Source organism: Lithobates pipiens, unplaced genomic scaffold, assembly GCF_037356315.1.
Source record: "Lithobates pipiens isolate NorthernLeopardFrog02 unplaced genomic scaffold, aLitPip1_a1.2 Scaffold_23, whole genome shotgun sequence".
In the NCBI taxonomy this organism is placed as follows: Eukaryota; Metazoa; Chordata; class Amphibia; order Anura; family Ranidae; genus Lithobates; species Lithobates pipiens.
The window spans coordinates 250,915,394-250,928,410 of NW_027507785.1; the positions used below are offsets into that span (position 1 = coordinate 250,915,394).

The 13,017-nt window shown below is 42.9% G+C and overlaps 1 protein-coding gene across 1 annotated transcript in view; it reads right to left on the reverse strand.

The window, feature by feature from the left end:
- The window catches only part of LOC143928260 (flavin-containing monooxygenase 5-like), a 94,596-nt gene that overhangs the window by 48,688 nt on the left and 32,891 nt on the right, over window positions 1–13,017 (reverse strand). Inside the window, exons 4-5 of the mRNA XM_077453023.1 lie at window positions 9,548–9,710; window positions 4,657–4,799 (exon numbers count right to left, since the gene is read on the reverse strand). Of these exons, the coding sequence (XP_077309149.1) occupies window positions 4,657–4,799; window positions 9,548–9,710 (306 nt within the window). The remainder of the gene's footprint in view (window positions 1–4,656; window positions 4,800–9,547; window positions 9,711–13,017) is intronic.

A 13,017-nucleotide genomic window follows, 5' to 3' on the forward strand; every position in this document is an offset into this window, starting at 1 on the left:
CCCAACACACACTGACAGGGACAAAGGGACAGTGGGGAGCCCATGCGATCATGAAGGAACTGAACCACCTGTATGGACGGACAGGCCCAGAGTAGATGGTAGAAGGAGGCGTTAGGGCCGGTTCACACAGGGGGCGACACGAGGCGACACGACTTGCCGTGCCGCGACCTGACAAGTCGCCCCCGTTCTGTACAATGGAACCGTTCTAAGAGGAGCGACACGAGTCGCTCCGACTCAGAAAAAAGGTTCCTGTACTACTTTTGGGCGACCTCGGGGCGACTTGCATTGACTTCTATACAGAAGTCATTTGCAAGTCGCCGCTGAGGTCGCGGCAGGTCGCGGCAAGGCAAGTCGTGTCGCCTCGCATCGCCCCCTGTGTGAACCGGCCCTTAGGGTAATTGCAGCTGGGGCAGTTAGGGTTATGTCCAGGTCTATATTTAGAAATGCGGTAGGGCATCAAGTATGATATATGAAGAATGTATAGGTGGGTGAGGCGGTCAGAAAGCTTAGGGTATACGGATTTACAGTTAGCGAGGGCCTCCTCCCAGTCCTCCTCCGACACATCGCCCAGATCAGTCTCCCTTCGAGATTTCAGTTGATAGGCGGTGGCGGTAGCTGCGGGTTTCATGAGGTAAGTATAGATATGAAAAATTCGTTTTTTGGGGTACCTACCCAGAACGATATCCAACAGCTGTGGGATTTCGAGAGTTGGGATGGATTCCCTAAACTGTGTGTTAAGAGCATGCCGAAGTTGGAGATAAAGGAAAAACATGTGGTTGGGCAAAGTGAAATTGACATTGAGAGTTTGGAAAGACTTGACTGTCCCATTAGCTACATAAATAAATCAAGAGCCTGAGCCAACATGTCTTCCTCTAAAAGAACCGGTGCCATTGCCAAGTTAGACAAATACCGCCACGGGGAGCGGGATCCGGGGGAGCAAGATGGCGCCTCCCCGCTCCCCGAGGAGGACGATCAGAGCTCCAGCGATACCACCAGAGTACTGGAAGCCATCTCCTTGTGCCAATCCACCCTCATCTCCAGGATTGAGGAGGTGAAGGTAAACATCTCCTTAATCAGGCAGGATATCCACTAGCTATGAGAACGGGTGTCCGAAAACCGAACACTGGGTCAGCCACATGGAGGAAGACCTGCATCCACTTCAGGTCACCACTGAACAACTGCAATATCAACTGAACGTGGTTCTCTCCAAACAGGATGACATGGAGAACCGCCTCTGGAGATCTGTAACCTGCGCTTCCTGAGGCTCCCCGAGAGGTCTGAGGGTGCGGACCCCCCCACATACCTGGAAAATCTGCTAATTTAGACCTACGGCAGGGAGGCCTTTTCCTCCACATTTGTGGTGGAGTGTGCTCACTGCCTTGCCACAAAACTCCCACCTGCTGGAGGCCCGCTGCAAACCTTCATTGCAAGTTCCTAAATTACCGCGACCGATATGCCATCCTCAGGCTTACCCAAGAAAGAGGTAATATGCCCATCGACAAAATGTCTGTGGCGGTGTTCCCGAACTTTTCGGCTAAAGTCCAGAAAAAAAGAGTAAGATTCACTGGGGTGAAGCGGCAGCTTCATGTGCACCACTTGCGGTATGCGATGCTCTTCCCAGCATGGCTCCACTTGGTGAGAGATGGTAAGGCACAATTTTTCGTGGACCCACAGGCTGTTCTCTCCTGGCTGGAACACCACAGCGCGGCCGGCCCGGCCCATGCCTAGATCCGTATCCTCTGTGTATTGACACCATGAACCGCCCGGAACTGGAGGACCACTCTCCCTGTCTGATCTGCATCCCCCTTACCTCTCCTGGAACCGTGAGTTGGTCATACTCTTTGTTTATCTAACTCCTCTCCCATCCTCTATTGAAGGAGGGGGGACTCTAATACAGGAGATGTGTACTAGCCAGATCACCAGACAACAAAGGGAAAAAAGTCTGAAAAAGAAAATGAATGCAGCCATCACATCTAATGATTGTTAAGCTGCAATAGATTATATTTTTGTTTTGCATTTAATACTGCTTTAACCACTTCCCGACCAGCGCACGACGATGTACGTTGACAGAATGGCACGGGCAGGCATATTGGCGTACAGGTACGTCCAATATTCAATGCCGCCCTGCCATCGGGAGCGCGCCGCCGGCGGCGCGCTCCCGCGCTGGTCGGGACCCCCGTGAGTCTGGTCGCGGGACCCGCGGACTCGATCGCCGCGGGCATCCCCGCGATCGTCTCACGGAGCGGCCGAATGGAGGAAATGCCGAGTAAACAGCATTTCTCTATTCTGCCTAGCAACTAGTGACGCTGATCTCTGCTCCATGTGATTGGAGCAGAGATCAAATGAAAGCCCATCCCCCCCACAGTTAGTAACACACCCCTAGGAACACTTAACCCCTACACTGCCACCCACTGGTTAACCCCTTCACTGCCAGTGTCATTTACACAGGAATCACTGCATTTATATAGCAGTGATTACTGTATAAATGACAATGGTCCCAAAAATGTGTCAAAAATGTCCGATGGGTCCCCCACAATGTCGCAGTCACAATAAAAATCGCTGATCGCCGCCATTACTAGTAAAAAAAAATAATAAAAAATTATTAATAAAAATGCTATAAAACCATCCCTATTTTGTAAACGCTATAACTTTTGCGCAAACCAATCAATAATCGCTTATTGCGATTTTTTTACCAAAAATATGTAGAAGAATACGTATCGGCCTAAACTGGGGGAGAAAAATGTTTTTTTATATATTTTTGGGGGATATTTATTATAACAAAAAGTAAAAAATAATGCGTTTTTTTTTAAATTGTCGCTCTATTTTTGTTTATAGCGCAAAAAATAAAAACCACAGGGGTGATCAAATACCACCAAAAGAAAGCTCTATTTGTGGGAAAAAAAGGACGTCAATTTTGTTTGGGAGCCACGTTGCACGACCGCGCAATTGTCAGTTAAAGCGACGCAGTGCCGAATCGCAAAAAGTGGTCTGGTCTTTGACCAGCAAATTGGTCCGGTCTGAAAGTGGTTAAAGCTAAACACTAGTCAACTAAAAAATACCATTCTTGTAGCTTCCCCATCCCCCTTCCCCAGATAGTAATCCTCTACTGCACACGTGTCAAACCCAAGGCCATTTCATGAGGCCCTTGCACCTAGGGCTTTTTTTCAGCTGAAACGTGGAGGAACTCAGTTTCGCCACCTCCGGCTCTCAATCTCCACTCCCTGTTCACCACTGTTACTTACAAAAAAAAAAAAAGCCTCTGTGTTTACAAGGACAGCTTTCCTCTCGGCGGCTCGCAGCTCTCACAGATCCCTGTCTGCCCTGCATGCACTTACGGTGGGGACAGATGCCGACCAATGATCTCCCTGCAAGTGAGAGAGAGGTGGAGCCACCTACACTTCCTAGGAGGTACTAGAGCCAGGCTGGATAGGTGAGATGCGAGGAAACCTTTGGAGGGGTGGATGAGGAGGGAGATGTGTGGAGATGGGGGAGAATGCAAAGATCAAAATCAAAGATCAGGGGTGGAAGTGTGATTTGGACAGCCTGTGAAAGAAAGCTGAACCCTGCAAACTGTGCAAAGCACACCCCTAAACCCTGCACTCTGTATGTAGCACACTCCTCAACCCCGCACTTTGTATGCCGCATACTCCTGAACTTTGCACTCTGTACATTATGCACTTCTGAACTCTACTGTGTGTAGCACCCCTAAACATTACATTCCATACATAGCACATGCCTAAAATCTGCACAGCCCTTTGAGGGCAATCCCAATCCCGATGCTGCCTGTGAAGAAATTGAGTTTGACACCCTCTAACATGCTCTACTGCATGTTTAGTATAGGGGGCAGGGAAAATGTATAATTCTGGACAACCGGTCCCACAATGCTGTTCCTCGTCGTCAGGAGTGAGGGAAAGCAAAGCAAAAGCTGCTGGGGGAGTGAAATAAGTAATCCTCTTTATTGTATCCGCTTAGGCTAACAAACATTAGAGGCCTAGTATCTGAGGGTGGGGCACAAAAAGGGATTTTTAAAAGCTTGAAGAAAAACATTTTTATAGTAAACCTTTGCAGATAGAAACAGGGAGCCTGTCATTGCTGACCTCCTTCTAAAGATACCCGTTGCCTGGCTATTAGGATGATCCATTTACTTCAATACTTTGAGTCACAGACCCACAACACATATGCATATAAAGAAAGTCACGGTAAAGTTGGAAGTCTTTGTTTGCATACTCATTCCACATCAGTGGCACAAAGTAGGTAAGCCAAAGTGTGAAAATTACAGTTAAACAAATAGGATTTGCAGAGAGAAAAGTAGCAATGGCAACCTCAAAGCTTGCTTAAGAAAAGGTTTCCTTTATAAGGGCCCTTTCACACTGATGTGCTTTTAATGCATTCCTATTGACTTACAATGGAAGGTCCCTTTAAAAAACTTAACCGAAGTATAGCATCAACTTGTTAAAGTCCAGTACACCTACTGTGTGAATAGTTACATAGTAACAGTTTTCATGTGCTTTGGTTGCCCTGGAAAAGTGCACCAGTGTAAAGGGGTCTCACTGTTGTCTTTCATTAGGTGTTCAATACACAAACATAGGATATTGGCATTCCATGACCTTTTGCTCAGTATGGTTTTGATTTTTATGTTAGTGCATTTAATCATACCTGAGATGCTGTCCTGCTGAGCTCCACAGCAATGTCACCACCAGAGTTTCCAATACCAATTACTATCACTCTTTTACCGGAAAATTCTTCAGGGTTCTTGTAATCCCGACTGTGAATGTAGCGCCCTTTAAAGTTTTGGATACCTGTTACAAATAGATATTATAATTATTGGTTTACAGCTCTTTAAAAATCCACAAAAAAATTGTAAAATAGTCATGCAGCTTTTTTAATTTTTTTTTTTATTGAAAATCAGTGCCCAGTGTTCACTGTATGTACAGTATGGCATCCTTTGTTTTCTAAAACCGTCAAATGTCATTGGCAAAGGTATTTACTGTGTATCTAGATCTGTATATCAGCGATGCAACCACAAGATCATCATGTATATTTATGATGTAATTTACAAATGTAATGAGAATATCATGAATGCTGATTCAGCTATATGTCTCACACCTAAACTGTGATATTAGCATCCAATACATTTGTTAACAAATGAGATAGTTGCTCTTGTGACTACCTGGAGGAGGAGCATACAAAACAGCTGCTTGGGGGTACTCTGGTCTCTGGACTAGAATAGTGTAATTTCAGTATCCCCCACTGGGTGACTCCAAACAGTCAACTGAGAATAGTGATTAGTCACCACCTGAAGCTGGCTGCTGGGAGACTATTTAACCCCACCTTGCACTATTCATTCACTTAGTGCCTCAGCGTTTTGTCTGTGTACTCATTTCTGCTTCTATCCTGAACCTGCCTGATTCTACATCACCTGTGAGCTTCCTGACCCACATTCTCTCTGCCATCCAGCTCCCCCGCCCCAGGCCTTGCTTTCCTCTATGCCCTTTTCCCATTATATTTCAGTTCTTGTAGTTCCACTCTGCATGTGTGTTTCAGTGTTTGTGTTATGCAATTTTTGCTGTATCAACTTGAGAGACATGCTGGAAATTGTGTATTTTGACAGCAGCGAGTCCCACTATCAGAATGCAAAGTACCCACGGGGCCGGGGTGGGATTCCTCCATCCACCATGTTTGTATTGATGGAGGGTTATGGCCAGCTTTACTGGTCCCTAATGAAAGTTATGTTAGATAAAACGCTTGGAAGAGTAATTTTGGTGACATGTTTTTAAACTATATTATACAACCCTTTTAAACACTGCCATTAGCTTTTGGATTCCTTTTTTCTTTCAATATTTTTATTGTCTGAAATACAGACATTTATAAAGGAAAGAAAACAAACATGTTTTCCAAAGTTTCGGGTTGCATACAAAGAGCACATATAACATTTATCTATGTGCTATAATGATTGTTACACAAGAAAACAGGTTATATTAATCTGCTCAAATATAACAAAGTATACTGGAAGGAAGTCTATGGTTACATAACCATGACATAATGTCCTCCTGGCTGACCAGCAATGGATACATTCTACTAAACATATCTCTGGACCCAACTGTAAGTAAATGACCAAAATCGGTCCACAGAATCAAGTACAAGAAGAGTTAAAGAAGGAAAATAAAATCAAAATAGAAAGCCTAAAGATGAGGCAAACCAGTTTGGTTTCCCTTTTGTCCATCTTGTTCTTCTCAAAGGCATTAATGGTTATCTTCCGAAATATACTCTATCCAAGTTGTCCCACATTTTTTCAAATAAAGGCAATTGGCATTCTCTGCATTAGGGTAAAAAGACTACCACTGTGCCCCCCCCCCCCCCCAATCTTACCTGACTTCTGTATCAATCCAGCGCTGTGCCATTGGCTTCTCCTGCTTTCAGTCAAATCCAGTTAGCAGGAGAGCCCCATGTCTTCCCCCTAGCAAGCGGCTCACTATGAGGGCAGACAGAGAAAGAGCCAAGAAAGCCAGAAGAGTAGGCAGGGGGCAGCTATGTGCAATACTGTTGCACAGAGCAGATAAGTATTAACCTACTTATTATTTTATTAAAAATAAATAAATACCATTTTTACTTTATAATCACTTTAAGGTTGATTTGGGTCAATGAGCATATGAAATTGTATTGTGGATCCACAATCTTTTGACCGTTGGGCATGTCCACCAAATGTGGAATTCTGTGCCTTTTTGCCCACATCCCCTAAAGAAATTCAAAGAGGTTCCCGAGACTGTAGCTTCTTACAGGAATTAGATACCATTGAGGAAGCACCTTATTGTTCACTTCAGTAATGGAGGTATTTATGTATGATGCAGAGGAGTTAAGGGCCAACCTGCACCAATCACCAATATCCAGTTCTCCACCCAAATCTACCTCCAATTCTTTCATATATGACACTGTAAGGGGTGTCAAGTTAAACCATATATAACCGAAATATGGATTGTCATCTTATCAAAATGTTTGCAGATGTATTCCATGGGCGACATAGTCACAAAAAATGTGAATGACGTACCAAGGTACAGTATGCAAAAAAAAATGTTAGCTTAGCTTAGTATAGTGGTAAAATTCTTTTGTAGGAAGTTGGAATTTCTCTTATAAGAATGATCTCTGTAAAATTCTGCATTCGTTGTATAGATCTGGTATATGTAAGAAACCGTTATTGGTCCACCACAAAAAAGTCTATAGGGGTAAGACCTGGACAAAAGGCTGGATTGTGGAGATTGTGGTGTTTTGGCACCCCATATAAATCTGAGCAATTTATATTGGAAGATGTTGAGGTCAATAGAAATTGCAACGGGGAGGAATCTAAACAACTATAAAATTCTAGAAGGATATTCATCAGGGATGGGAGGGTTCCCCCACCATCTATCCATATCCTCTGGCAATTTGTTTATAAAGAGGTGGGAAAGTTTTCAGATATAAGGTCTGTAAAGGGGAAGTCAAATAAATGCCTAGGTAAGGAAGGGTATCAGATTTTCAAGTAAATGGAAAATTCCTCTCAACTTTGCAGAGGGTAAGATCATCAAATGATAGGTTTTAGTGCTGGAGATTCAGAATTGTTCACTTTAAGGCCTCATATATGATTAAAGTGGTTCAGTGTACCAAACAAATTAGGGATGGAGACAATTGAAGAGGATATAATCATGAGGATATCATCTGCAAATGATGTGCATTTGTGCTCTTGACTCCCACATACAATATGATACAGTACCAACCCCATACCTCTCAAGAGTATAAAAAAAGCTAGTCCCAAGAAATGGAATTAAAGGCCTTCTGCGGGTCTAAAGAAAGAAGCATGCAATGTCTAATCCCACCCACATCCCAACTGGAGTGCATAGCTGAAATGATGTTGACTATCTCGTTTGATTGGGAGCTTGCCGACTGGGGACAAATCTCACCTGAGCTGGGTGGATATACTGCAATAAAAAGGAATTTATGCTCATAGAAAGGACTTTAAGGACATAGAAAGGTCAGAATTTTTTAATCTACAGGGCTTAAAGATGTTGGCCTTTACCCAGTTTTGGAATGACTTGATTGTACACCATGTTTTCATGTGGAGGCAGGTCATTCCTAAGATTATTAACAAATGTGCAAAGATGTGGGACTATAAAGTCCATATATTTTTTTGTAGTAATGTCCAGAAAATCCATCAGAACGAAGTGCCCTGGAAAGAGATTCAGCTGTTTAATGGACATCTTTACCTCTTCCTTTGAAAAGCCATCCTCCAATAATTCTGTATCTTCTTCCTTTGATGTGGGCAAAAATGGGTTATCAGGTAGCTCTGTCTTTAGGAAAAGGATCTGTCAGGCTATAGAGTTTTGAATAGAACTTGAAAAATTCTTGAATGATCTGTTGAAGGTTCTGGGTAGGTGTATTGTTGTTTATGCACAGTTTGAGGAGGGCTGCGGAGAAAGGCCTAGGTATCCTTGCTAATACAAATAAATGTATGATTAGTGGACTATTTCTTCAGTTTACTATTCACTACGGGTCATTGTCAGACAGAAGACAAAAGGACTTTTTCTTTAGTGGTAGAGAGGTTTGGAAGGTGAAAGGTCTGTATGATGGGACGATGGTTGTGTGTTTGTGGTCAACAACTGCCACGAAGCCATCTAGCACTGCAGTGAGAGTGATGGACAGTATACACATTTAAGCCTAGTACACATTACTGTTTTTTGTTTTTGTGTGTTCAACCCAGCAGGCTGAACAAAAAGAAACCTGACAGCTCGGGAGCAGCTGTTCTACTAGCTATCTGATATTGTTACAGAGATATCCCTTGCTGTTCTATTGTGCTCTGACAGGGGGATGCCAGTACACTCTGGTCAGCGCCCCCCCCCCCCCGCCAGGACACTACGGTCAGCGCTCGCAGCCACTGGCTGAAAGTGCTGATCAGGAACCGATCAGCAGACCTTTTTTGGTCATGGTCCTTAGACAGAAGCAGGCTGAACGTCCAGCTTCAGTGGGACCGCTATGCCATACACACTGGCCGATGCCACCCAACATTCGGCCCACGTGTACTAGGCTTTAGAATTAGTTATGCTTTATATACACATGAGAAAAGGCTACTTATGTTCCAAATGTGTATCTCTTACATAGTATTAGGCATGAACCTTTATAGCCAGCTGGCCCTTCTAACACCTTAGTACAAAAACAGCACCAAAATATGTTATGCAGAACAATGGAGACTGTAAAAATATTTAGCTGCTGGTCACATTTTAGACTACTAATGTTATATAAAATAATATCTGACTGAATGATATTAGTTACTGCATTTTGCACATTACCACTTATGTTTTGCTTTAATAATAAATAAGCCAAATAAAAAATGTATGCCATCATCATATTTATTAGGCAGTTTTGACTATAATTGTGTTTTTTTATGAATGCCTAAAAGGTGGTCATTTTCAAACAGCACATTTAATAAATTGTAACATAGCTTGCCCTTTGCAATAATGAATGATGTTGCATTAGAAGCTTTAGCTGCACTAAAAATGTGCAATGAAATATTGAAACTGACCTGGGAATGAGTCCAGAGGGAGATGGGCATCTGTGTGATGGCCACTACAAACAAGTACAGCATCAAAGATGGCTGTTTCCTGCTTGCCATCTTTTTCAGTTGTGACATCCCACTGTCCAGTGGTGGCAAAGTCTGGCCGTTTTGAAACACTTAGCACGTTGGTCTAAAATTGTAATGTGATAGAGTTAATTAAAATGACAAAAATTACCACTTCACTTAAAAAGTAGTATTTTAAAACATCATACAGGAAAGAGCACAGAACAACAGAGGGCACCCATCTAAGTGTAGTACTAAAACTTTTTTTTTAACCACTTCTGGACCAGCCGCTGCAGTTTCACTGCAGGAGGTTGGCTCGGCCGTGCAAATCAACGTTACCTTACGTCGCTTCGCCTTTTGGGCACTAGGGTCGCGTGTGTGCTGCAGCGTGTATCCGGAGCCGATGCGAGTGCCCAGCAGCCGCGATGACCGCCGGGCACCCGCGATCGTGCGTGACAGAGCGAGTACCGGGATCTGTGTGTGTAAACACACAAATCCCGGTCCTTTCAGGGGAGTAGAGACAGATTGCGTGTTCTTACTAAGTATGAACACTGATCTCTCTCTCTTCCTAGACAGTCCCATCCCCCCACAGTTAGAACACACCTAGGGACAAAGTTAACCCCTTGATCGTTCATATTCTCAATAAAAAACATACAGACATTTCCAAAAATGAAGCTTCAGAATATTCAATTAAACAGTGCTTTGAGATATATACAATCTAATGAAAGGCCTGCCACTGTGTACAGACATGGGAGATGAGGGCTCTGTAAAGTTTGCTGGAGAGGCCGGGACTCAGGCCTCCTCGTATTCTCCCCAAGGAGAGCAAACACTGCATGCGAAAGTAGGAAGGGAAAGGAAATAAAATAAATAGGGGAAAAAATGTATTCTGGTGTAGGGGAGGGCAAGAAACCCTCCCCATCTCCCATGAAGAAAAAAAAAATAAGAACCAATATACAACTCAACTAATCCCCAGTCAACCGGTCTCATGGTAAAGATTGTAATAAGGTCTCAGCTATACGGGCTAATATATATATAATATATCATTAAATTCATTAAATCATTAAATCATTAAATTCCTTGTTTGTACAAGTCAGAGGAGGTGAAGTCTATCCACAAGGACCAAATATTGTAAAATGTTTTGTAATTATCAGCACATTTGTAGCTCATTTTAAAAGGAACACATTTGTTTTACCTCTGTCTTTAATAATACATCTTTACATCTTCCTAGAGTTGGAGTTAAGTCATATGAATGATACCATCATAACAAAAAAAGTTTCAAGCCGACGCTGGTAATGCATACTTGTACTATACCAGTTGACACCATCCCAGGTGGATAAGCAACGTCTCCAAGGGTCAGTTTTGCAGACTGAGACAAAATCGTACTAGCGAGGAGGATTATGTGCCAAAAAGTGAGACCCGTAAAAAAATTCAGACAAAGGCCATCTATCAGAGCTAGTTAATATGGTTGTTTTAGTGTATTTGGCCTCAACAAGTGTCAAGAATAAAGAAAGTGAAGGTCCTACAACCAGGTTTGTTGAATACCATTATCAGTTCCATAGGATGGAAAATCTTACAGCAGCACTCCCACCATCATGGAAAAATCAACATTTTCTGATAGAAAAGCCCCCCCCAACATCGAGAACAAAATTAAGCCTAGTAAATAATCCACTTGCAAAAAAAACTTATAGCTAGACCTGGGAACAGGTTTGAAAACCTTATGGACATGTTTTAATTCCAAAAAAATAAGTGATTAACTTGTAGGAATGTTACCCATAGTCATAAGCGTTTTACAGGAAATGGGAAAAGAAAGTTTATTGAAATAAACCACTGATCTACAAACATTTTAAGTACATATACAACATATTACGACAGCGTATTATGAGATGTTGTGGGTAAAGCACAAAAACTTACCAGCATGTTGCAGTACATCAAGGAGAATAATTATAAATGTAATGGTACATACACTTCGAAATTGTACATCCCACTTACAGTTATTACTAGATCAGTAAACAGATTTCTGTGGCTATCATATAATAGATGGAAAAAAAAAAGAAAAAGCACAAACAAAACCTAATTGCCATATTCTCTTTCACCAGTTGATGTAGGGCCAGGCCAGGAATGTCTAGCCATGGCTTCCACATTGAATACAATTTTTTAACCACATTATTTCTATAGTGATAGGTGATTTTTTCACTTATTAACGTGTTGTTGACTCTTTCCAAAGAAAGGAGAAGTTCACCAAAACTAAGTGTAGTATGTATAAAAAACGTTTAATATAATAAAATCATACAGCCAAATGACTTCTCACAAAAAGCTGGCTGTAATCAGGCATATCTATAGAGTAAAGGTGGAGGTATCCAGAGCCACTGATACACGGAGAAGCGGAGATGACACATCGCTGGTGAGCCCAAGAGAAGAAGGGGTATGGCAGTACAACCTCTGTAGTTGTTTTTAAATTTGCCGCCTTGCGAATACTTTGGTTGTAGTGGTTTGTAGCGTCCGCCGCTCCGAGAAGCCGGAAGTGCGCCTCAGCGTGGAACGCAAGCTCTGTAGACTGGAAATGGCGTAACGACCAATCAGAAGACGTGTTTTACAATATCCATTGTTTCCTCATGAATATGTGAAATTATAAAATTGATGATAAGAAGATTGTATATTGAAGTTATATTACTTAAGAGTTGTTTATGTAGCGCTGACTCCTGACGAGCAGGCGCTATGTTTTTTGTCAAAGTTAATTTTCCTGAAACCACAATTGGGTTTTGGGGTTAATTTTCTAAATTTCTGGTTTCAGTACCAGTCCAGCTGGGTTGCACTGGGTTCTCCTTGACCGCAGGTGTCGCTGTCACCGCTGGCAAGTGTGAGAACGCAGTTTAGCTGGGTGTATTGAATGCCACTGCTCTCTCGGAACCAGCCCAGTGGTAGTGTTCTCCTGATGTGCATTCTGGGAGTTGGTATTTAAGGTACCGACATCACTTGCTTTGGGGTTCTGGGGCCAGAGATTATTTTCTGTCTGTTCGGTTCTGGTGGTCCTCCTGACCCAGCCCCATGGCCCTCTTGGCCTGGGGTGCGGAACCATGCATTTCGAGTCTCTGGGCTGGCTGGCCCGAGGCAACGCAACTGCAGGGACAGGCCCAAGTGGATTTCGGGGCCTATTGATCCAAGGGTGGTTCGGTGCCGACTCATCTGAAGGGAGAGACCCAGCAACTGAAGAACCCCAGGGGAGGACTCTTCAGGAGAATCATCCCCACTTTTCCGTGGACCAGTGACTCTGGATACCTCAACCTTTACTCTATAGATGTGCCTGATTACAACCAGCTTTTTGTGAGTAGCCATTTGGCTGTGTGATTATATTATATTAAACGTTTTTTATACATCCTGCACTTAGTTTTGGAGCCTTTCTCCTTTCTTTGCATTATATATTTTAAAGAGTGGTG